Source organism: Cupressus sempervirens, chromosome 2 (genome assembly GCF_028749045.1).
Source record: "Cupressus sempervirens isolate cs-2001-9-10 chromosome 2, ASM2874904v1, whole genome shotgun sequence".
In the NCBI taxonomy this organism is placed as follows: Eukaryota; Viridiplantae; Streptophyta; class Pinopsida; order Cupressales; family Cupressaceae; genus Cupressus; species Cupressus sempervirens.
Window position 1 is genome coordinate 222,606,978 of NC_143119.1, and position 26,739 is coordinate 222,633,716.

At 36.5% G+C, this 26,739-nt stretch overlaps 1 protein-coding gene and 1 long non-coding RNA gene across 2 annotated transcripts; one reads left to right on the plus strand and one right to left on the minus strand.

Moving 5' to 3' along the window:
* Positions 1-563: 563 nt before the first annotated feature.
* LOC149571852 (uncharacterized) lies at positions 564-7,603 on the minus strand. Its single transcript, XM_089813271.1, has 6 exons — positions 6,909-7,603; positions 4,590-4,780; positions 4,414-4,496; positions 1,684-1,947; positions 1,406-1,541; positions 564-954 (listed from the first exon to the last, which is right to left on the minus strand). The coding sequence occupies exons 1-6, from the start codon at positions 7,467-7,469 to the stop codon at positions 753-755; spliced, it is 1,437 nt and encodes a 478-aa protein (XP_089669397.1). The 5' UTR covers positions 7,470-7,603; the 3' UTR covers positions 564-752.
* On the plus strand, positions 4,321-5,864 carry LOC149571853 (uncharacterized). Its single transcript, XR_016359882.1, has 3 exons — positions 4,321-4,520; positions 4,637-5,015; positions 5,237-5,864. It is a non-coding gene; the product is annotated as an uncharacterized LOC149571853 (long non-coding RNA).
* Positions 7,604-26,739: the final 19,136 nt, after the last annotated feature.

The window sequence follows — 26,739 nt, forward strand, 5'->3', positions numbered from 1 at the left end:
AACATGTTAAATCATATTAAATAATATATATATATAGTTTATTTTACATATAATATTACTTTTACTAATTATATGATATTATAATAAATACTATAATTAGCTATTAGACAAATAGTTCTTATTCACAATTTCATGTATTTTGTTTGTAGCTTACAAATTTATATAATCATTATCTATTATTTATCGTAGAAGATAATAATTATTTTTTAAAGATTACTCTATGTGTCAAAATGAAACATTAAAATTAACATAAATTAATTTGAATTTAAAAATAATGTAAAGTAGTGATATTCATTATATTATATATAATTTCTATATATATATATATATATATTGTCTATGGTGTTTAGCTTGGTTAAAGCATTGAGTTCTCATTGTGGACACTTAGTTCAAACCTTTCTAGTGTGATTGTTTCAAATGAGCTTGAATAAGTTGTAATTGTTGCTCTTAAGGAATACCATATATGTAAACGATCTTAATATTAAAATACTAATTCTTATAAGATATAAAGATGACAAATTATAATCTAAATTATAACTAGAAGCAAATTAAGAAGTGAGAAATGTAAGAAAAAGACAACCCATGATCTTTTTTCTTTGAATAGGAATGTTTGCAAATGAAGGCAATCCATTACTAATAGTAATAGTAATAGCAATTGAATTCTTAGATATCTTAACGTTCTTAAGAAGAGAAATGCAAAACCACAACAATTTCCCATTGGTGAATAGGAGGTATTTAAATGTCAATGGAGTTTATTTGAAGTAGAATGAATCAGGATCACCCTGCTGTTTGTTTGGATATGCCTGAACCCATTTCCTGTACTCCTCCCCCACTTTCGATCTATCTTCTGCAGTGAAATGCTGAGACCACTCGGGTTCGAACTCTGGAATCATGGTAGAATACGATGCATACTCTTGCATCTTCTTTACTCGCCGAATTCTCAACTCCTCGAACCTGTGACCACAAGATAAGTTCAACCATTATGAAAGTGAGAATGTTCTTACTTTGATCTGTACATACTACACAACGAAAGCTAGATAAAATTTGTCTGGTTCACATTTCATTTAAGTTTTCAACTACTGGAAGAATTTTTCTATTCGTTCTTGCTGCAATATGTGGTGATTGTCAGCTTTTTAGGCAGCAATGGTTTTGAAGCTGCAATAAAAAAATTATTTCAAAAAGGGGCTGTTTGGATTTTTCAGTGTTTTGAAGTTTAGGTAATTTTTTCTAGCATTGGAGGAAAATCCTGAAATCTTTTATGGTTTGTTCTATAACCAAATATACTCAAGCTCTCTGCTCAGGTTCTAGACATACAGAAATATTATTCTAGGTTAGCATGGTCACGGCTAAATAGTTTAGTTTGAAGATCTCAATGCAGATTTTAGATTTGGGTAATATTAATGACCTTTTGACAGCCTCTTGAATGCTTTCCTCTGAAAATGATGACCCACTTGCCAATTCAAGAAGAAGGGAGAGTTGATGCACATCTTCAAATGCGGTCATTGCTCCTTGTCCTGGTCCAACAAATTGTGCATGTGCAGCTACATCCATGAATCAATGCTCATTAGTCCATTATATGTAGTTAAATATGGAAAAAGAAAGGATTTAGGTTTTAATTGAGCAAAAGAAAGGATTTTACTTAGCATGCCAAAAAATTCAAGGATTCAGAGTATATGGGTATACCATCACCAATCAATAGGACATGTCCATCTGCATCACTCCATTTATGGAGTGGCAATCGATCCATTATCTTCCTTTCTGTTATGATCTCTTCACTGGTTGCCTCAATAGCATTTCGCAGATCATCCCATAACTCAATCCCATCAAGTTGCTGTAAAGCACGCTGTTTACAGCCAGGGCGTCCACGGGCTGTTCGTTCTGTTAAGACCAAGTCTGCAATATCCCCTGTTTGGTCCATCTTTCGAAGTGACCAGATGGTATATTCTCCTGCGTCATATTGAATTAACTCAATAAACTTCTTCTTACTGTTGAAATTTTAACTCTTTTTATAGAAGGGCAACTAGCCCAACCCGTCTGGTGTAGTGGTCGAGTTTAAGGTCATATATAATTCCAATTAGTACGGTGATCGCGTACTGTAAATTGGACACTTGTATGACTATGGAGCATCTGCAAAAATCTTTAATATTGATACTCTGTTTTCAATATTATTTCTTATATTTATAATAGTATCTTTACATTTATATCATTTACTAAAATATTAATTAATTATTAATAAAATTTAATGAATATTATCATATTTTTTACTTTATTACTCTACATGATCTTCAAATCCAGACATCTCTGTGAATGTATTGTGTTTTGGATGTTGGGGTTACGGAATTGGGAATTTGATCATTATAAAACATCGAGATGTCAGAACACTGGAAGAAATGAAATCAGCATGCTTAAACCTTTAAGACGTGTTTGGATATTAGATCAACCAAAAAACAATAGCGTCAATTCCAACGCATGCAATGGAATACGAATTGAGTATTGAATATGTTTTGATTTCCTTACTCAGTGCCAGGAATCGCTTACATGGCTTATTGTTGGAACTTCAATGGACATCGCTATCCTTTTGATGGTTAGATGCCACTGTTTTTTTCTTTTCTTCCTGTCTAACTAGAAACCCTCGTTATAGTAACACCTGCAACTAAGATGTGAAACTGCTGATGGTTTCTACATTAAATAAGGATCATGGTAATTAATTAGATCGTTACACAAGCATAGCTGTGTGAAAATAAGAATATTGAGACTTTATTTTTATGAAGTCAGTTGCATATTGTTCTGTTATGACCAGAAACATGTAAGGCAAACTACCGATTGCTCTATTTTTATATAGAATCCATGATTGACGTGGAAATTTAAATATCAAACCGAGACTCACATTCCAGTGCTATGAGTGAAGGCCCTCTATTTCCAGTGAAATGACAGATCATAATAGGATGGAATGTATTTATTTGATTGTCTTAAAGCTGGCAGATGTAAACTGCGACCAACTTTACATTTTTATTTTTTGAAGTGTTCATATTTTCAGTATGCACGTACTTCTGTGTATTATGGAGATTATACCAGGATATAAATGTTCAGCTCTAGATTGTACGTATTTCCCTGTGAGAATCTTCAGGCTTGATTGCTGTTTGGGTTTAATTTCTCATACACCTTACCCAAGGGTAGGAATGCATATTGTTCTGAATTATGCTGCATTTTCTGGATATATATATATATATATATATATATATATATATATATATATGAGTTGTTTTCATAAGTGCTTAGTCTTCTTATGGTTGGGTGTAATGTGGCAATTTGGGAGGGATAGAAATAGATACAGTATGTTTTGTTTCATCTATCAACTAAATCTGACTGTTAAAAGTGCTTTGGCCAAAGCTGTTTTACTTTATTGCATATGTGTAGATATGTTGTTGATTAGGCTACTTAGACATGTGAAAAGTAGTATGTTTCATGGCTGCACCCCAGGGAAGCTAAACACTCTGTGGTCAGTGTGATAAAAGCGCCTCAGATAGCACATGTTCAAAGCTCAAAGCATCTTGTTTAACTCTACATTTGATGTGATGTATACAATCATCTTATGATGATCATTGGATGTAATTATAAACCATGAATTATGTATCTGTAATGATCTTGAATGTATTCATAAATCAAGCATTTTGATGGATGGATGACATGTAGGTCAGCATCTTGGATAATGTGATATAGTTACATTCTATAAGGATAAACTATTTGTTAATCCTTGATTATGGTTAATGAAATGATTATTGACTATTCAAACAGAATTTTCTTTATTTATTTTGACATTTCTAGCAATTGGATGATGTAGCAATTGCTGAATAGGACATAGTTCTTACAGGAAGGCACCTCTATTCTATCATAGGATATCATGAATTGAGAAAATACTACAGCATTATAAAGCAGACATGAGATTTCACTAAACTTAACACTTGTGGATTGTTCATTTTAATTTGTGTTAGATATTTGCTGTATCAATCAGCAAATCACCTATGGTCAGACAATGATTCATGTTGAATAGGAAAAATGCCAGGAATCTGTTTTATGGTATCCATCAGTTTGGAGTTACAGTTCGGAGTTATAACTGATGCATCTAAGGAAGAAGTTTCAGTTTGTTTTGTTTAGAACAGGGGATGGTAGTGGGAACAACTATATAAAAATAGGAAAAGTTTAAAATATATAGGGAGTTTTTAAATATTCATATATAAACATAATATGAATCGTAGAACCTTATCATATACTATTTGTGTTAAATAATTTAACTTCAAATATTGCACTGCGAGACAGATGTCATATGAGTGCCATCAGGGACAACATGGTTAGCATTTCTCTACGTCAGAGCAGTCTCAAAATTTCATGAATTAGCAGGGCAGCCACATATACCTGTATTAGATGTGATGAAGGTGGTACTGGTCCTTCTTTCTGTTTGCACAATGAAATCTCCTTTGTGAAGATCATCAAACAGCCTACATAGAAGGCAACACATCATGGTAAGCCTGATGGATCTTGAGAACTATATCTAAACCTAATTATATGGAGGAGGAATTATTCTCACTTACTTAAGATGTGGATCATGGACTAATGCACTCCATGTTCGCATTTTCAGGTATCTGGGAGCATCCCCAACCATCTGTTTGCGAACAGCAGACCATATCCCATCCGCCCCAATCAAAAGTTTACAGGGAACCACTTTGATCCTGTGATCTTCTGTACCCTCTTTGGGACACCTAAAATAGGCCTCGACACCACCCTGTTTTGTGTTTCAAAAATTGTCAACACTTTTGAATCAGCTGATACTGATGGCAGTGATTTCTATACCTCTAAGATATATCATTTACTCTTTTAACAGTTCAGCATTTTGAGAATTTAATTTTTTTATTGGTTAACATTGACTATACAAATTCTTTGTTACTCTAGCCAGGATGGATACTGTTAGCTCAATATGGAGATGGATGTTAAAAGTGCATTTTTTATTGGTTATATTGGTGAGGAAATTTGTTTTTCACAGTCTCAAGCTTTTGAAGTTCTTTGTAAAGAGCATTTTGTTCACAAGTTGAATTGTATGGTGTAGAACAGGCACCCATACTACTTCAGAATTGATTCTTATCTTCACCAAAGTGATTTTGTAAAAAAACTGTAGGATTTTCTAATCTTTATATAAGAGATTCTGGTGAAGATTTTCTAATTTTTATGATCTCATATGCAGTTACACTAGGAATAACTTGGTTTCGTGAATTTAGAGCAATTATGGTTTCAAAGGTTGATATGCCTGATTTTGGATAGATGCACTACTTTCTTGATCTTAAAGTATGACAGAAGACGGGGAAATATATTTTTTGTCTCAACAGGAGTATCTTTCAGATCTTCCTTGGAGGTGTCCTCATACGCAGGCATTGCAATCTCATGGCCACATCTATAAGGTTGATGTTAAGTTGTCTAATGCTCATGATACTCCTTTTGTAAGCCCCACTGTTGATCGTCTGTTAGTTGGGAATTTTCTTTGTTTGACCACTACTAGACCAGACATTACATACGTAATATCCTTGGTCTCTATGTTCATGTCTGAACCTGAGGAAGCACATTAGAAGGATTCTCAAGAATATTAGGGGAAATACTCATTATGGCCTTTATTTTTAGCATTCTAAGAAGAGTAAGTAAGTTGGATATACTGATTCTGATTGGGCAGGTTCAATAGATGATCGTAAGTCTACTTTTGATTATATATTTAGTGTTGTTTCAGTGGTCATTTCTTGGAAGCCCAAGAATTTTCTAAAAGCAGCACACTGTACCTCTTTTTACTGTAGAGATTGAATGCAAAACTGTCATTTGTGCCACTTGTCAAGCTATTTGGTTACAACTTCAGGATGGTCCCACAGTGTTGTATTGCAACAATTAGAGTAATATTCAAATGAGTAATAATCTGATGTTTCATGGCAGAACTAAGCACATCTGATGCCCAGCACCACTATATTCATGAGTTGGTTTAACGAGGCTTGGTTGAACTTGTTTATTGTCCCATTGCAATACAAATAGTTGATGCTTTCATAAAGCCCCTTGCTAGTGACCGCTTTAAGATACTTTGAAGTTTACTTGCATTCTTCCCAATATTCATTATGGAGGAGAAATGGAATAATTGCATTCTTCCTAATGTTCATTATGGAGGAGAAACGGAATAACCAATGATCACCTTTTTCTGTTTTCTTACAATGTTCATTATACAGGAAAATGTAAGATAATAAACATTTAAATTAGTTGTTAGTTGCAGACAGATATTGGAGATTAATGGTCAGAGATTTATTGTTAGTTATTGATGAGTTAAATTAGGCTTTGAATCCTATTGCTATATATGTAGTTTCATCTATGAATTTCAAGAAGAGATTTTTGTGTGTTTTTGTCTGTGTTGATCTACAGATCAAGATTGAAATCGTATCTGTAGATTATTAGTACCTCATCACTCCCTAGAAGACAGGTATAAGAGAAAACCAATAGGCAATTCTAATCGTCAGGCCATGATTTAGTGTTTAAGGATGCCATCTTAGTGAGTGTCCCTGTAATCAAGGCTGCTATGCCTAAAGGCTACGTACTGAAAATTACCAATTCAGTAATTTACCAAACTTGAAATCCTGTAGAATTGTTTTTCATTCTTTACAAATATTAAGGACTTGAAGCATCCACAGTATTGAAATTTGAAACAGAGATCTCCTTTGAAACTTGTGTTAAAGAATCTTATCATCGCTTCTCCTATAACACCAAACGATCCATTATGGCAATTATGTTTTGCACTAGGTAAACCAAGAATTCAACAACAAAAGTTATATCTCAAGGTGTTTCTGCATTATCATTTAAATTTGTTAATAGAAAATCAAGAACCCACTAACCTTGCAAGGCTTATAGGCCAGCAGCTTGTGAGAATAGAAAATCCTAGATCTACTAATAAAGCTGTCCAAAACTCTATGAAGTGACTTCCATGTGAGGATAAATAACTTCTCTGGAACAATTTCTTGTACAGTGGTTACTTCGGTGCCTGTGAAACTAACAAATTTGATATGAGTGGAATAAGCCCCAGCCTGGGCTAAAGTTGTACTGAGACCAGGCTTAATTCCTTCAAGAGCAGTAATGCCATTGAGGCCAATGCCAACAATGGAGGCCGTGTCTGCACTTTTTGATGGTGGGTGAGATTCGAACACATGACATGTGATGTTTCGCTCTTGCAGGGCCAGTGCGAGAGCAAGGCCTGCCAGCCCTCCACCCACGATCCCAATGTCAATTTCTTCAGCCCTCTCTGCATTGCTTTCCAGTTCATCACAGTCAACATTACAGGGAATTGAAGACATTTTTGAACAAGAGATCGAGAATTGCAAAAAGTACTGAACTTTATCTTTCCTTCTAAACTGTACCAAGAAAATTTCGCCGTTCGAAGATAGGAGATCAAATGGCATCCTTTGCAGAGATATGTGGATCCGTTTGATGGTATGGGATCCCCATTGACTTGAAAACTAATATTCAATTCGTGGGTAAGATGTCAGAAATGTCTATCGAGGGTAGGCATTATAGCCATATATTTAGAAAATCTTTTATAGCCATATATCTAGAAAATCTTACAAGGAGACTGAATTTTTTTAACAGAGAGTGCTTTGTATAATAAATATATGGCTGAATAGTCAATGGTGGCATCAAATGGGCTTGTGATGTGATATAATAACAGGATTAAAATTATTCTGGAAAAAAAAAATGTAGTTATGGACTTTATGTCTCAGAATTGTTGCATAATTCTAATTTTTGCTTAATTTTAAGTAGATAAAGTATTATTATGCATATTTTAAATGACAAGAAAATAAGAAGCAATCTATTTTTTCCCTCTAAGTTGGAGCTCTCTTGGAAGGGGCTTCCTAAAAAAATAGAGGGAGCAATTGCTGAGATTTTAAAAAATTAGTCCTTAAATTTAAATAAGTTGGTGGTCCTATGAATTGTATATTGAGGAAGATTTTAAATTTATGGTGTGGGGATTCATTTTGTCTTGGTGGGAAAATAACAAACAAATTAATTGTTGGCATGTGACATACATTTCTCTTAAGACGGTGGGGCTATTTTCACCCACTCAAATTGAGAGGGCTAAAAAGTAAGGGCTCCTATTCTGTAGGAGAAAATTCTAAATACACCTTTAGCCCCCTCAAAAAAATCTCATGGGACCTTATGCTCCTAAAAACTAGAGCCCAAACCCCCTCGATAGGACCTATGCCTAAATCATTTTTTAAAATGATTTTTTATTGAAATGGATTTTAAGATAATTATAAAAAAATTGAGGCCTAGAAGCTTAGGCATGGGGACCTACCCTAACTATCTAATTAACTTATGAAAGACAAATGAAGCTATCAAACATTATAAATAAAACCAGAGAACTTTATAATGTTAAGGTTATATTTGACTCAAACTTCTAAGTTCTCTAACAAGGTTATAATAAGTCCATTTGATCTATTTCTCAAGACTATTAAACATGGTTAGAGGATTGAGATATAAGCATGTATATAAAATAACTTCATATGCTTGTTTCAATCAATTCAACTCAAAGACACAAAAGATCTAAGCTAACAAGAACCTTGAATTAAACAAATTGATTCTCATATCTGCACAAGCATTCCTAAAGTGGCATCCTCTAAAACGAAAGTGCAAATTAAGCTAAAAACAAGTTGAATTGATCTAATTATGCTTCTGATAATGATAAATGCTCTTAACGTGATGCTAAAACATGAGCTCATATGATTATTATGTTGATGCAATATAAAAGTGGATGCTTTTCTTTTAGAATGCTTCTTGTTTGTAGATTTTCTCAAAGGTAGGAGGTAGCGTAAGGGTAACTATGGTTTGATGAGGGTTAGGTTAATGGTTTTAATTATTGGGGCACAAAGACAAATGAGTGGTTGAGTTTAGTGTAAGGATGGTGTAAGGACATGAGTATGGTGGTGTGAATGTAATTGTACTTCATTGGAACTCTATAGGCATAGAAGATGTTATTTGTTAGTTTGGTTGTAATGGCTATTTGTCCATCTTATTCAAATTGAAGAAGAGATCGATTAACCTGACTAAGGGTCAAATTTGACATTGTATTTAGAGCAATGTGCTCTTAGCAGTGTGTCTACAAATTAGGTTGTAAGTATGTAGGCATAAGTACACTTTTTGTTCTTTATGTTTATGCTCTGAATTGGGTAGTACTTTTAGGAGAGTACATCATTTTAAGGGTTTGACTCACACCCAAGTTTTCCCTAATGGGTTTCCTTGAGAACAAATTTAGTGTTCAAGTGTTGTGGATCTTGCACTTGTTCTTAATCTTTTGGTTTTGTATTTTGTTTGAGAGGTTTAGAATTTTAACTATTACAACTGATTCAACCCTCTCTCTATTGTGCTTGCCTTCTTTGAACCTAACACTTTTACATGATGTATCTTTCCTAAAACTAGACATTATTGCTTGTCTTATATAGGGTATATCTTCCTTAAAACCAAAAATTGATGTTGATCTTCGACAGGCTGGGTCTTTCCTAAAACCAAAAATCATTATTATCGCCAATTTCCATACCCAATGACAATTGATTAGTCATCATCTCACACAATTATTATTCACTTCTTAGTAATTATTCTTTTCTTTCATCATTTCATTTAATATTCACCATCTCATGTCAAAAGATCATTAATGCCTTTCTTGCATCAACAATCTCTTGAGATGGTCGATTTCTTTAACACGATAACCTCATTAATATTCCTGTTAATTTATTATATAGTCTTATTATTCAATTAAATTGCATCTTTCTACTATATCGTGTATTCAAACTCATAATTTCTCCTTATTTTCATAATTTTGGTAGTTTTAATTAATTACTTTAATAATTGACTACTTAATAATTTTTTCATAAACTATTCACCTATAAAATGATTAAATAACTAAATATCATTCAATTACACATTGTCTTATTATAATTAATTTAATAAACGTATAAAATTAATATTCTATTTATTATTGCATTTATGTAATAATTAAATAAAATTTCCACTCTCGTGATTAGAAAAATTATATTTAATTAATCAAACTACTTACCCATTTCATAAATGAATAAGCAATTATTTATTTGTATTTGCTAACATGTGAAAATAAATAACTTCTTTTATTTATTAAATCATATTTATTCTTCTGGAGTTAAACTTATATGAACTTTTTGTCCACTCATCAATAATAATTTCTATGAATAAGTCTTGTAAATTCCTCTAGCTTCTTCTCTTGTTTAGGAAGAATCTAGCTAAGGCACTTAAAGAGCTAGTTTAGTTCTTTGATTTGCTAGTGGTTGTTTGTTTTTCTTGTCTTAGCTGTTTGGTCTCTGGTCGTTGGTTCTTGTCTTTGGTCATGTCTATTGATCCTTATTTTTTTGTAGTAGTTTGTTTGGTTCTTTTTTGAAGTTTTTTTATCAGTGCTTTGATGTATAACTATTTTAGGTTCCAAGTCCTTGTAAAACCTGGTATTAACTGCTACTGTGACATTTTGAGCTGAATTATTATTTCTTGATGTATTTTAATTGAGGTTCTATGTCCCCTCAAAGCCCATTTTTACATTAATCCAAAATGAATTATTTGAGTTAGTTATTTATTTTTTTGAATTGTGCATCCTTTAATTAAATATAAGCGATCAACTCTGAATTCTATGCAATTAATTAGGTCTCTAATAAATTCCAATTCACTTTGTTAATAGAATCATCAATCTCAATTTCATCTAGTAACTCTGTCACTCTAAGTTTAACTCATCAATTATAGAAAATCAACCCAAGTTACCTTTTTAATTGCAGAATCCCAATTAAACACCCTTAAATTATTTTAAATAAAGAGTGAATTCTCTCCTTCTGGTAACCATAATTTTTTTGAATTCCCCTAATGGCATAGTTGAGCTCAATACTTAGGGCCCACATTTCATTAAGAAGGAAACTGATGGCTATGAGCTTTTGGTTCACATATCTATGTGTTTTAAATTGAATTTATTATTATGGATGATTACATAAAGAGACAATAGACAATTATTCAAGGAAAAATAGCTTTAAAGATGAGATTATTGATAAAGACCAATAGTTGCAATGTCTTATTATCAACCAACCTTCTCATCAAACACACAAAGATTTCCTCCTAGTTTGACAACAACTATATATTTTCTAATGGTGATTGATTATTAACTTAGGGGCATCATTGGAAGTTTCTCTAAGATGTTTTCCTAACACACATAAATTGAGCATAGGTATTGGTACAATGATTCACCAAACTTAGCAAATGGTTACCATGAGAGTAATTGAATTAAGAGTTCTCATTAAAAGTATGTTAGTGATTCATCCAATACATTTTCAGTAGTGGGGATATGTAATGGGCACCCCTGGATGTCCAAAAAAACTAAACCAAATTGCTGAAAGGAATTATGTCAAACAGTTTGCATTCAACTTCTTAAAACCCCTTATAACTCTCGAAATCGAATGTTTATTTGTTTGTTGTGTTTCGTGCATGGAATTGGTATCATACAACATAAACAAGAAAGAAACTACAATAATATGCAAAGTGGAAATGAACTTCTGCTAATAAAATGTTATTTTCAGAATTCATAAAACCAAATACATGGCAGATTTATCAACTCACTAATTACTTCAGCAATATTGTCATAATACTCCAGCCCATGCTTACGAACTTGCTGCTACAATACTTTGTCCTCGAATTAGTCCACTACCTTCATAATACCATTCCCTCCAAGCGGCATAAGCGTCGAACAAGTAGTGAAGAAGATATGAGCAAAATATCAAATCTGCTTGTAGCCGGAAATGCAACTAAATTGCCTGATAATGAAGCCAATAAGAAAGAATTCCAAAGGCCAAACCCCAAGGGAATGACGTCTAGAATGTTACAAGAGAGGATAGACGTCCTCAAATGCCAAGAACAAAGCTACAACTCACACACCAATTTCTTCTCATATTCAACCTTTCTAATGAAGCTACAAATGCTTCCTTTTATTCTATTCCCACGGGTCCGCTCAACTCATATGGGAAATGTGGGATAAAGATGTGTAATATAAAACATATATTAAAATACCCCTTATGTCTCCCTTGGGTACACATCACCATAAAATAAATATTAAAGTAACACTTTAATATTTTACAATTAAATTAGATGTTACTTTAATAAAACTTCAGGCATTAAAATGTATTAGCAATCGGACTCCGAATAATGCGAGTGATAGCTCATCGAAAAGCTCTCACCGAGGAGTATCAAATCCAATCACCAAAATTGACCTGCACTGTGTCCTGCCGACTTACTAAAAATAGTAAGTATGCCTGAAACTGAGTAAATCAACTTCGTTTTGGCCCAAACTGGAAATGACTAGGCCAAAACACTCCAAGATCCCATTAAACCCTTCGTTAGCCCTCGGGACCATGTAGAACAAGGCTAACGCACACACACTTGGTCAACTGCTAAAATGGGGACATTACAGTCCGCCCCCCTTGAAATTGCTTGTCCTCAAGCAATCTCAGTCCAGCCTGCTGAATAACCTGCTCACTCTCCCATGTAGAATCTTCCTCCAGCAGATCTTTCCATCTGACCAAATACTCCTTCACTATCCTATTTCTAAGCTTCCTCTCTCTGGTATCCAGAATAGCCTCAGGTACTAACACAAGCTTCCCCTCCTCATCCAAAGGGGGTAAATCTGCAGAAGGCACTACACTCTGACCATTGGCTTTCTTAAGCCTAGACACATGAAACACATTGTGCACTCGATTGCCCTCTGGAAGCTCAAGCTCATAGGTGACTTTGCCCACTTTGCGAATCACCCTGTAGGGACCATAAAATCTAGGTTTCAACTTTTCAGCTCCGCTCTTCTTGAGCGATGACTGTCTATATGGTTGTAGCCTCAAGTAAACCATATCCCCTACCTCGAAACTGCGCTCTATTTGGTGCTGATCAGCATACAATTTCTGTTGATTCTGGGCCTGTTGTATATTCTCTTTGAGCACTTTCAGGATGTCCTGACTATCCTACAATAAGTTTTTGGCTTTGGGCACTCTATTGTCCCCCAAAACTAAATCCATGAAGCTAGGTGCTTCATAACCATAGAGTGCCATGAAAGGAGTCATCTTGATGGACATATGATAAGTGGTGTTATAACAATACTCTCCCATATGCAACCATCTGATCCAAGCCTTTTGTTGTGTAGTTACATAGTTCCTCAAATATCCTTCCACCCATTTATTCACAATCTCTGTTTGCCCATCTGTTTGCGGATGATAACTAGTGCTAGGTGTAAGATCTGTACCACACAACCTAAACAACTCTTGCCAAAAAACACTCATAAACTTACTATCCCGGTCGCTGACAATGAATCTGGGCAACCCATGTAACCTGAATATCTCTTTAAAGAAAAGATCTGCCACCTGTGCTGCTGTGTAAGTGGACGGAATAGCAATGAAGCGAGAAAACTTCGTCAAGCGGTCCACCACCACATAGATGCAATCCCTTCCCTGCACTCGTGGTGAACCAGTGATGAAGTCCATCGAAATACTCTCCCATTTCCTATCAGGAATGGGCAAGGGCTATAAACCTGCAGAAAATGTGTGTTCTCCCTTATTCTGTTGACAAAACACACACTCCCTGACATAGCTCTGAACATCATCCTTGAAGCCTTTCCATGAAAACTGCTCTCGAATCTGCCTATAGGTCTTGAAGACCCCCGGATGTCCAGCTGTGGGTGCATCATGAAATGCCTTCAGTATCGCCTCTCTCAAATGTGATGACAGAATCAAATAAACCCTGTCCTGAACTCTGATCAATCCATCTATCACCTCAAAGTGATCATCCTGTATGGTACTTGAAATCAATCCAAAAGCCCAAGCATTTCCAACATACTCTTCTATAATCCGATCTCTCCAATCTCCTAAAATATCTGCCAGAGCACATAAGTGAGGTCTCCGAGATAAGGCATCAGCCACCACATTTTTCTTACCTTTGACAAACTCTATGTCAAAGTCATAAGCCTACAATTTAGTCACCCATTTTTGTTGCCGGTCATTAAGATCACGCTGGCTCATGAAGTATTCAATACTGTTGTGATCAGTCTTGATCACAAAATGTCCACCTACCAAATATGATCAAAATTTGGCCAATGCATGCATTATGGCCAACATCTCCCGGTCATAGACAGAATAACTTTTCTCAACTCCTCGGAGCTTCCTACTCTCGAATTCAATGGGATGCTTCTCCTGCATCAATACTGCTCCAATCCCATCACCTGATGCATCACAATGAAGCTCAAAAGGCTTCGTGAAATCTGGTAGAGCTAGAACTGGACATGAAGACATTACCTATTTGAAATGCTCAAAACACCTCTGTGCTGCCCCTGTCCACACGAAGGCTCCTTTCCTAGTAAGATCTGTCAAGGGTGTAGCAATCTGTGAGAATCCCTTAACAAACCTCCTATAAAAACCACATAAACCAAAGAATCCCTTAAGTTGTGTAAGGTTTGTGGGAGTAGGCCATTCTACAATAGCTCTAATATTTTTGAGATCAACCCGAACGCCATCTGCACTAATGATATGCCCCAGGTAAAGGAGCTCAGTCATACCAAACTCACATTTAGATTCCTTGGCATACAATGACTCTCTCTCCAGAATAGATAACACCTCCTCTAGATGATGTAAGTGCTCCTCCCAGGTCTTACTGAAGACCAAGATGTCATCAAAGAAGATCAAGACAAATCTCCTTAACTGCTTCCTGAATACCTGGTTCATACAACTTTGAAATGTAGCAGGTGCATTGGTTAGACCAAATGGCATAACCATGAACTCAAAGTGGCCATAGTGACATCGGAAGGCTATTTTCTCAATGTCCTTTGCTCTCATCCTGATCTGATGGTATCCGGATCGCAAATCAATTTTGGTGAAGAAGCATGCCCCATGCAACTCATCAATCAGCTCATCAATCCTAGGAATGGGATACCTGTTTTTAATTGTTTTCTTATTCAGTGCCCTGTAATCGATGCACATGCGCATCATCCCATCCTTCTTCTTTACCAATACTACTGCTGAAGCAAAAGGGCTCTTACTGGGCCTGATATGCCCCATCTCCAACAAATCCTTAATCGCCTTCTCTATCTCATCCTTGTGTTTCTTAGGATGACGATAGGGAGTAATCATAACTGGTTTGGCTCCCTCCTTGAGCTTAATAACATGTTCCATCCCTCTGTCAGGAGGAACCCCATGAGGAATATCGCTAAATACTTTAGCGTGTCTATCAAGTATCTTCTGGACATCTAGTGGATGACTCTTTTCTTGTGGCTCTGGTGAAGTTGGCATAATGTGGCACTCTGCCGCCCACTCTATGTCATCATGACGAAAAAGTCTCTGCATTCTCCTCAAGGACACTACTCTGCAACCTCGATCTGAAAGCCCTCTAAGTACCACAGTTCTTCCCTCATGCTGGAATCTCATCTCCAATTTCGCTAGATTGAGTGTGAACTCAACTAGTGAAGCCATCCATGTCATGCCGAGGATGACATCATAATCTCCCATGTCCACAACATAGAACTCATCCTCCAACTCGTAGCCATCTCCAAACCTAATGCGAAGATTAGATATCTTCCAAGTGCATAATAACTTATCACCGTTAGCCACCATGACTCTAAACCCATCATGCTCCTCTGTTTGTAACCCTCTCCTGGCTACCAACTGTGCATCTATGAAGTTATGTGTAGCCCCAGTGTCAATAAGAGATATCACTTTTTGCCCTTGGATAGTACCCCTAACCTTAAATGTGATTGCCTTTTGGGCCCCTATCAAGCGTGCCAACGATCTATCATCCTTAGGAATGTTTCTCTCCTCTATAGTGTTACCCTCATCTGAATCAGAGTGCTGATCCTCCCCTTCTAACTCTGACTCTTCTGCTGAAAAATACTCCATTTGATTTGCCTTAGCCTTGAGAGAACATTTATGAGATAAGTCCCAAGGCTCTCTAAAATGGAAGCACAGCTTCTTCTTTCGAAGTTCATTCAAGGTTTCATTATCTAGTCCTTTTGATCCTTCTTTGGGTTTGCTATACTCTTTCTGAAATGATTTTTTGTCTTTGTCCTTGCGGTAGGAAGAATCTGTTGAATGGTTTTTTCCTTTGTATACCGAAGGGGCTAAATCTCGTGCCTTTTTAGTTGCTTCAGCTAACATGAGTGAATCATGTCCCTTCACCCAACCTCGTAATGGATCAACAAGACCATCACAAAATAACACCACCAATCTCCTAGGAGAGATATCAGTAACAAGTACATACAAGCGCTGAAACTCGGCAATGTAAGCATCCACAGAACCTGACTGTTTTAACTGTGCTAGCTCCTTGAAATGTAACTCGGGATCCTTAGTGTCAAATATCCCAATCAATGTTTCGGTGAATTCCTCATAGGATGTAATCTGATTATGCCCCAAAGTCACCATGCCATGATGCCACCATTCATGTGCAACACCATCCAAGTGCATAGCCGCATACTTGATAGCCTCCTCCTCAGGCATAGGATTTAGCTGCAAGTATGTATCTACCTTCTGCACCCAAGCTCGTGCAGTCATCTTCCCTGAAGCATCATAATAAGGTAAAGAAATTTTTCCAACTTTCTTCCTCAGTTCAAAGTTTTGATTCCTCCCTCCTGCTTTAGGCATGTGTCTCATCCTCAAGTCCATATAATCTCTAAGAGAAATATCCGCCTGAAACTCTGGTCCACTAGCCTCCCAGTCCCTCTTGAATTGATCCTGTACCTCAGTAATCTGCGGTTCGTTTACTGGTTGAACTGGATCTCTGGGTGGAAAAGTGGGTAGAAGAGGTCTCGAGCTCGCAGTCCGTGCTGGGCGTGCAACGTGTCTAAAGTTATCAGCCTCATTCCCATTGTTGCCGTGTCCATTATTACCATTAATGTTATTCTCATGACCATTGTTGTTGCCTTGGCCTTCATGGTTATTGTTTCCCCCGTTGTTATTGTTTCTCTCGTTGTTATTGTTTCTGTTGTTGGCATCACCTGGATTAATATTGACACCCATCTGTCTAGCCATGAGCTGCAACATCATGTCCATTCGCCTATTCTGCTCCTACTGCATATGCTGCCCCTGCTCTAATGTATCCAGTAACTATCAGAATAGTACCTCCCCCTGATCTGGACCAGCATTTCTGCCTCCGCCTAATCCTGTATTCCTATCATCTTGATCACCCATATTATTGTCCTGATCACAGAATATCTCCTCTGTGTCTGTATGGTTGAATTCAATGTCCCCTTGCACGGATGTACTAGACTATTTGCTTTGCAAGTCTGAAATCCTATTTTGTCTTGCTCTGGTATCGTGGAAATTATAAGACCCCTGTCGCATGCTCAAACATAAATGCTTAGCCTGTGTTTTTTTTATTTCTAATTTTAGTGTTTTGACATTTCGTCAAACACTTTTTCCCTCTATCCGGTTGTTCCAAATTCCCTATAAGACCTCCACAGGATGGTAGGACTTATAGCTCTGATACCACTGTAATGGGCACCCTTGGATGTCCAAAAAAACTAAACCAAATTGCTGAAAGGAATTATGTCAAACAGTTTGCATTCAACTTCTTAAAACCCCTTATAACTCTCGAAATCAAACGTTTATTTATTTGTTGTGTTTCGTGCATGGAATTGGTATCATACAACATAAACAAGAAAGAAACTACAATAATATGCAAAGTGGAAATGAACTGCTGCTAATAAAATGTTATTTTCAGAATTCATAAAACCAAATACATGGCAGATTTATCAACTCACTAATTACTTCAGCAATATTGTCATAATACTCTAGCCCATGCTTACGAACTTGCTGCTACAATACTTTGTCCTCGAATCAGTCCACTACCTTCATAATACCATTCCCTCCAAGCGGCATAAGCATCAGACAAGTAGTGAAGAAGATATGAGCAAAATATCAAATCTGCTTGTAGCCGGAAATGCAACTAAATTGCCTGATAATGAAGCCAATAAGAAAGAATTCCAAAGGCCAAACCCCAAGGGAATGACGTCTAGAATGTTACAAGAGAGGATAGACGTCCTCAAATGCCAAGAACAAAGCTTCAACTCACACACCAATTTCTTCTCATATTCAACCTTTCTAATGAAGCTACAAATGCTTCCTTTTATTCTATTCCCACGGGTTCGCTCAACTCATATGGGCAATGTGGGATAAAGATGTGTAATATAAAACATATATTAAAATACCCCTTATGTCTCCCTTGGGTACACATCACCATAAAATAAATATTAAAGTAACACTTTAATATTTTACAATTAAATTAGACGTTACTTTAATAAAACTTTAGGCATTAAAATGTATTAGCAATCGGACTCCGAATAATGCGAGTGATAGCTCATCGAAAAGCTCTCACCGAGGAGTATCGAATCCAATCACCAAAATTGACCTGCACTGTGTCCTGCCGACTTACTAAAAATAGTAAGTATGCCTGAAACTGAGTAAATCAACTTCGTTTTGGCCCAAACTGGAAATGACTAGGCCAAAACACTCCAAGATCCCATTAAACCCTTCGTTAGCCCTCGGGACCATGTAGAACAAGGCTAACACACACACACTTGGTCAATTGCTAAAATGTGTAATTGACTCTCATCTCAAGTGCCCTATAATTTTGATTTTTCCAAAGATGTTGAATTCATCGGATCTTCAAAGGCTACCCAAGAGTCATGAAGATGTAGATATATGATATCACAATAACTTATATGATCTAATACATTATAATCAAATCCAATTTACATTTTTATCTCTATTTTTATATGCCCTAGTATTTTCTTTGTTCCAAACCCCTTCTTTTGATCATTTTCCTCTTCTACTGGAGGCTCCACATGTAAAATTTGTGCATCATATGTAATGTTTATCCTTGTTTCTCCTTTCAAAACTTGTGGTTCCAACATGTGGAACTCTTCTCCTACCTAGGTTTTGTCACAATCTCAATCCCCATCCTACATAGTCTTGCAATGGTTCATCATGTGTCCTTCTAATGCATTGGTGATCTTATTAGGAGGCCAATTTCTAAAAAATCCATCTACTCACAACTTCTCACTATAACTATACCTACACATGTTTCTCCCGCCTATTATTTTCTTTGAGCCATGAATTGAGGATTTTTTAGTTTGCAACTCTAATCACTTGGCTTGTGAATGATTAGTTAAACAAAATCTTAGTGTGAGTTTTTGGAGCTCCTCAAAAAAAATAACTTTAGAAGAATGGTGTGAAACATCCTCCAAAAGCTTGAACAACTATCAGTTAAGTCAACTTTTTCAACTCCCTTATGCTTGAAAATAGATATCTATAAACTTCTCCCATGAGATGGATTTCACCGTTAGACTATGAAAAGAAGATCAAAGCTCCATTATGTTGTTGAAATTTCATTATTTTAAAGGCTAATATTATATAGCACCATGACTTTTATTTTACTAATTTATCTTGATTTATTTCCATCCTTAATAGAAGACAATATAATTGACTGTGCTTTCAATCTTTTGGTGTTTGTTTTCTATTTCATGATGATTTTTTTTTTTTTTTTTTTTATGTATCATTTATAAATTAAAACTATGTTTTTGTTATTAAAGAATCACAATTTCTTATCATTGTATGATCTCTAATGTCATGTCTCTAACTTTAGTTTATTTATTCTTTTGTTGCATTATGATATGAAGTTTTCATATTGAAATTTTGAGTTGGGAATATCATGGTGTATCAACATAGATAGATTTATATTAAATTAAAATATTATGGAGAGTAAGCTTCTAAAATCCTAAAGATTGTGTTGATGGGACTTTGTTTTGCGTCCAACCAGTAGAGTAATGATTGTCATTAGACACTAGATGTTTATCCAATATCACCTGAGAGGGTGGGGAAGGATAAATTCCCACTCTTAAGATTATTTAAATGGGCTCATGGTCATCTAGGGATAGGAGAAGATGGATGTGACTAATTTATGATAAGGCAATATGTCAATTATTCGTTTACACTTGTGTTTGGTTAAGCATTGGGTCTTTGAATATAGCTAGGCAATTATCTCAGAGGGAACTAGGAAATAAGAAAAAAAAGAATAAGAAATCAAAAATCAAAAATGTTTAAAGATTTAATTTATCCATAGTCTACTTTTGTTACTATTATTGTCAACAACACATTCTTGGATGATACAACTACTTAAGTCTATGTTCAATCAATAAATTTTATGTAAATAAGTATTATAAATAAAAATGGTACCAAAGTGATTTTATCCAAGTCAAAGAAGATAAAAATAATAAATAAGAAAAGATCTCACTATTTTCAAAGGTAATTGAATCTCATAGAAAGCACTCAAAGATTCATCTACTTAGAACATGGCTTGAAAGACCAATAATCATTGGGTGAAAATAAGAGTTATTCGAAGAGAAGATGTTACTTTCATTCATTCATTCAAAAGGTATTACAATAGAGTATGGCTGATGAAATCATCAATTTTAGTTTCACCAACCTTGAAAGAGTTGGTCTTCTTCCTACTTATAGACAAATAGTTAGCTTTCAGGGTAGGAAAACAACCCTAACCCTCACTTACCCATCTACCACCTTAACTATAGATATTTACAGCCATTATCATGCATGAGATCTTGCAAAATATAATACAATTATTTTACAAATGTGAAAGAGATAAGGAGTGGAGAAAGAAAGAGGGGAACTTTCAAGAGAAATATGATCCCAACAATGATCTTCATATGCTTCTTCTATCAAGATCTGTCGGTTGTCTCCTTAGGATTCCTACTAGATGGCAAGAGCACTCCATCTCTTCTGGAAATCTTAAATGCTATCTTAAATGCATTGTAGACATGCAAGGAATGTGCACCCAATAGAGGTTCTTTTATTCTCATTCATTGTCCATGTGTATCATTTAGCAAGTTTGACACTTCTTTGTGATGGTGGGTGGTTGGTTCTAGGAGAATCTTTGACACACTCTACTATAAGAGAACAAATGGATTAGCAAATGCAATTCTAGGTCTAGAGTTTTGGATACTATATACCATGGAATGTGAGTTTGTTAGATTAGACCATGGGAAGGAGGAATCCCATGTCTAACATTTTACTTTGTAGAGTGATGGTGATTTTGCAGGAAAAAAAAATCTCCCTTTGAGAAGATGGTCAATTAGACCTGAAAGATCCCTCAAGGCTAAAAATATTGCTTATAAAAGAGTTTCTCAAGTGTATTGATCCAAGTCACTAGTTGAGTTGTTGGAGTTTTGAAACAACACGGTTCCAAATTACCTCAATGAGAACAAGATACATCTAGGGGCAGCTTACTCCCATCTTTAACATATCCTTTCAGACACTGGGCCAACTATAAGGCTAGACCCTTCTTCTAATTTAGGCTTTACGTACAAAACCTAGGTGGATGGACCTTAGATTCACTTATATGGTACCAGTCCATAAGTGTTAATTTTAGTGAAATCTCATGTCTGCTTTATAATGCTGTAGTATTTTCTCAATTCATGATATCATATGATAGAATAGAGGTGTCTTCATGTAAGAACCATGTCCTACTCAACAATTGCCACATCATTCAATTGCTAGAAATGCCACATCATCATCCACCTAGGCACCACATGGCACCCTTCGATTGGCTCACTAGTTACCACCATGTGGCAGCTTTTCATTGGCTACTCAATTGTCATGTCACTGCCATGTGGTACATCATTATTGGTCCAAGAGTCACTCCTACCATGTCACCATGGACTAGGGCCCACTGCCACATGGTAGCTTAGTGCTTCCCTACTTTTCTTAACTTTCACACATCTCTAGAATGCAGGGAAGTGTCGGTCGTTGGATCTCACCATAGGGCAAAATCTAAAGTACCCATCTTGAGCCTGTTTATCACCATGTGTCAGTTAGTGATTTTTCATCATTGTTGATTTGCCACTTGTCAGAAGCTAGTTCATCCATGGATGCCTGTGTCATTCAATGATTCGTCCTTGGGTTATATGTCAGTGTGATGTCACTATATTCATTCAAAATTACTTTATCCTCTACCAAACTGGCCAGACCCACTGTAATGCCCCACCCAGAGATCCTTGGAAACAAGCATTCAAATCAAGCCAAGATATTTTTTATTTTTACAAGTATGAATGCACATGACAACATCATACAGGAATCACAACGATCGCAACGGAAGACTTCAACACAATCCCGACAACCAACGAATCTCCGAACGCCACTACCAAATTGACACACACAAACAAAGCCAACAACGACAACAACAAGATGAGGGCACAAGAAATGACCACTCATCAACAAAACACCAAGCTGGGGTAAAATGCAGAATCCCGAAATTTGGCTAAGTCTGAAATCCTGAAGCCCTGAAAATTGGCTAAGTTTGGATTTCTGAAGCCCTGAAATTTCCTAGAATCCATAACTTATCTCTAAGAGGTCTGAAACCTATCTCAAACGATTTGTCACATATATTAAAATATATCTTAAGTATAAGGATACTTAAATGATATATTTTAAACCCCAAGAGACTAAAATAGAAACATGAAAACTTGATTTCAAGAGAAACCGACAGAATTCAAAATGCAACAGCATAGGGTCGAAGAATGCCCAAAAGGGTATCCAAAACCACTCTCAAAAAGATTGGATCACGAAGAAAAGTGACCACTGATGGCACGTGCAGGTTTTTCACAAAAATCGTGCAATACTTTTTACTATGGGAGGGCGATACTTCTCCTTAAGGCATGCGACACTCTTCCAGTGTCGTACGACATTTTTCAAGAAGGCATGCGACACTTTTTAGCATCGTACGACATTTCTCAAGAAGGTGTGCGACACTCTTCTAGTGTCGTACAAAATTTCTCAAGAAGTCGTGCCATACTTTACAGTGTCGTACGACATAGTTTGCATGGGTGTGCGATACTTTTTAAAGTGTCACACCATGCTGAACAAATGTCGCCCATAGAAACACGAAAAAACTCCCAGAAGCAAAACGGACCAAAATAGAGCAAAGAACCTCCACACCAGGGAGTACCGGATCCACAAAGGCTCGAAGAATGAACACTCGAGTGCAAGAACAACACAAAATGGAGAACATCAACCATCTAAACTACAATAGCATATAACACACTGAATAAAAACATCGCAGAGAACAAAAGCAACATCGCAATGTACATAAATACATCTCAGGAACAAAACAACCAAACTAAGTACGCGGTTCCTCCCAACCGTCAATAGCATCATAAGACCATCGTGGGTCCTAGCCATCCCCCGCACGTAACATCCCAAGCCACCGACCAGATCATCAGTACTGTCGTAATAGGGATGTCACTACTAAAACATGCAACAATATAAGCATAAGGAAATCTAACATGCTAGTAGTAAAGCATAAAGATAATCCTACAATAGATAACATCACCTATCACATGCTAAACAATAGTAAGCAACAGATATACTACTAAATCAAATAACGTCATATAATCATATGCTAAACATCATGATAAGGGAATGCGTCAAGTAAACTAATATCATCTAAACATGATATACAAGCATCCCAATGAAAGCATAAATCACAAGAAAGCATACTCCGGAACCCGAAGTACCAAGTGAAGACATCCAGCAACGCTCGCACTAGGACAAAAGATCGTCTCTGTACACCGATCCCTAGCAGTAGTGAAGGTAGCTACACCTCCCAACCACGTGGCACCCATAGGTCCACACCCGCCGTGCTGATGGAGATAATGATCCAACCACAAACACACATAAAACACAACATCCATGGCTAACACTCACGCCAGACAGTATGATGGCTGAACCGAGAACCTAAGACAATGCAAGGAGTACAGGTCCTAGTCAGATACTCAAAAAGCTACTAAGTAGGGACTAACATCATGAAGAGTCGCTTGGCATCAAAAAGCCCAAGCTTGGATCGTGCGGATTCAGCATCTCTCAACGGAATGGCTCAGCACAACATTTTATTATCTTAAATTTTATTACCAGTCACACATTTTCTTTAATTATCACTTATTTAAAACTTCATATCCTCCGCTAACCCTCTGGGCACAATGATCACCATGCTGCGAGATAGAAGCCCCCTCCATATGCTACCCTACCCTACCCATGCTCATCCTACGACAAGTGCCCGTGGGCATGCATACTCTCATCCCAACCCCAATGATCATAACTTTCAGCAAATCCACGGAAGATCGGGCCTCGCAAGTCACCCAACAAATGTACGCGTACGTACTCATGTGTGGTGCACCACCATCACGAAGATCATAACACAAGGACATGAATGAGAACACAATGCAAAGAAAACACCCAACTGAAAGCAACACGGGAAGGATGGATTCTACACGAATCCCAAAGCCAATAAAATTGTACATCATAAAATCACTCAACTAGCCTCAATTCGAGAGTATGGACTCTACACGAATCCCAATGATGTAACAAGACCAAACATCATGAACTCACTCAATCGGCCTCAATCCGAGAGTATGGATTCTACACGAATCCCAATGATGTAACAAGACCAAACATCATGAACTCACTCAATCGGCCTCAATTCGAGAGTATGGATTCTACACGAATCCTAGTGTTCATGAAACAAAAGCAAAGGTCCAACAAAAACATAACAAATATAAAATCACTCAACCGAACACAACGTCGGGAGTACAGATGCAACACGCATCCCAATGCAACATAAAAGTGCTAAAGTGGTCTGACTGATATTCAAACGGATCATCAAGGTCCACGACCCACATTGTGCCAAGAAAACTCGAGAAAATAGGGCGGCACGCAAAACGAGGTAAAAACCCCAAAAAAATTGAAAAACTTCAAAATTAAAACCCATTTGGCCTTTGGGTTCAAAAACCCCAAAAATCCAAAAATAAATGAAATTGAACACCGTATGCAAAAACGGCCAGCATAACGGCGTAAAATCCCAAACCCTCATCTCAAAAAATAGAGAAACGTTCATACCCACCCAACTGGGTAGAACTAGCATACAGAAACGGAGGGGAACACTAGTTCTCAGCCTCCAAACAAATGACTACCAAAAAAAGAAGCAGAAACGGAGCAGAACCAATAAAACGGGAAAACCCTACCTCACAGCTAACAGGGCAAAACGGGAATCTGAACCATAAAATAAATATCCCGCAGAAGTAGTTGAAAATCGCGGCAATCCAAGGTTTCTCCGAGCTGGATCCAACAAGCCCAACCTCGCGACGATCCGACGCCTGTAGCTCCCACAACGAACAAAACAGTAAATCCTCATGAAGAGGATTTTGGGTTTTACTCTCCAACTTTCCAATTCAAAAGTGAGAAGTGAGGAATTAAATTCCTTTTTGGATATTTATTCACTTTTTGGGTGAATAATCGATTAGGGCATTTAACCAGCCAATCTAGTTAAACTCCGAATCGACCCAAACGAAAATAGGCTATTCCTATAAATAGGAATTCATCTATGGCAAAGCTGCCAGAAATTAAAATAAATCAATTAAAAAGCTCGAAAACCCAAAAACACATAAATCACCTTAACAACTTTCGCGACAATGCGAACCTCTAAATGCACAGACACGCTTACAGGTCTAATCACATAATGCAAATGAGTTCAGATTTAATAATCACTGAAAGGTTTAAATTAAATATTTAATTAAGGATATGTCGACCATACAAAGGCGACATTGGTAAAATATGAACGGTTGAATCACTAACTCCATGTGCCACTGCCAGGGATATAAATCCTGCACACTAAACAACACGATCAAGTGCAATTGCATATAATAACATAGCCGAAGCAACAAATGTATTAAATCACCTAATTTAACCATTTATTTAATTATATTAAAATAATCTATTTACATCACTCACGTTCGCAAAAGGCATAGCAATGCAGGAATGAAGTAAATAACCATAGCATTAAATCCATCAAATAACAAAATCAGAGGTATGTCCAAATACCAAATAACCAGATAACATCATAAAACACACTGTCATCTCAAAATGGCATCATCATGCAATATGATTAACTGAACAGCATAGTAGTCTATTATCTATGATACTGGAATCAAAGGGTAACATTTGACCCTCAGGTCATCTCAAATGTAAAACATCACATGAGTAACAAATATCTCTCTAATAAAAAATATAACAAGGTAAATGCCTGCAGCACATAACCAAATAAATCAACATGAACAATCCATTCTAATTACTTAAGCATTTAATAATGATTGATTACTCTGCATTAAAAAGGCATTTAAAACACATAAGCAAAAACAGTCATAAACATGACTAACCACTGCTACAGGAGAGTCCAGTGTAGCATGGTAAAAAGTACACAGTGAAATCTCTGCACACATCTCAGGGTAATCACGGAACAACCTCATGATACCACATCGATCCTGGTAACCACTTGCACAAACCTCAGTGAACCAAAAATCACATCATAATCTCAAATATCAGTGAAAAGCATAATCAAAGCAACTGATAAAGAAACATAAATCCAAACACCTCAACGGTGTAGACCACTCAGGGTCACAATCATGATCCATCACAACAAAAGATCAACAAGGTTGCATCCATCAGGACGACTTACAAAAGTCAAATGGGAGAGGCACTACACCCACCATGAGCTTAGTCTTTGTCATAAAGCATAAAGCTTTCGACA

Excerpts from the sequence above, each read along its gene's own strand:
- LOC149571852 (XM_089813271.1), bottom strand. The coding sequence starts at position 7,469 with ATGCCATTTGATCTCCTATCTTCGAACGGCGAAATTTTCTTGGTACAG. Across the intron at positions 4,781-6,908 it reads TGGCCTATAAGCCTTGCAAG|GGTGGTGTCGAGGCCTATTT; the intron begins GTTAGTGGGTTC and ends AACACAAAACAG. Across the intron at positions 4,497-4,589 it reads GTCCATGATCCACATCTTAA|GCTGTTTGATGATCTTCACA; the intron begins GTAAGTGAGAAT and ends CCTTCTATGTAG.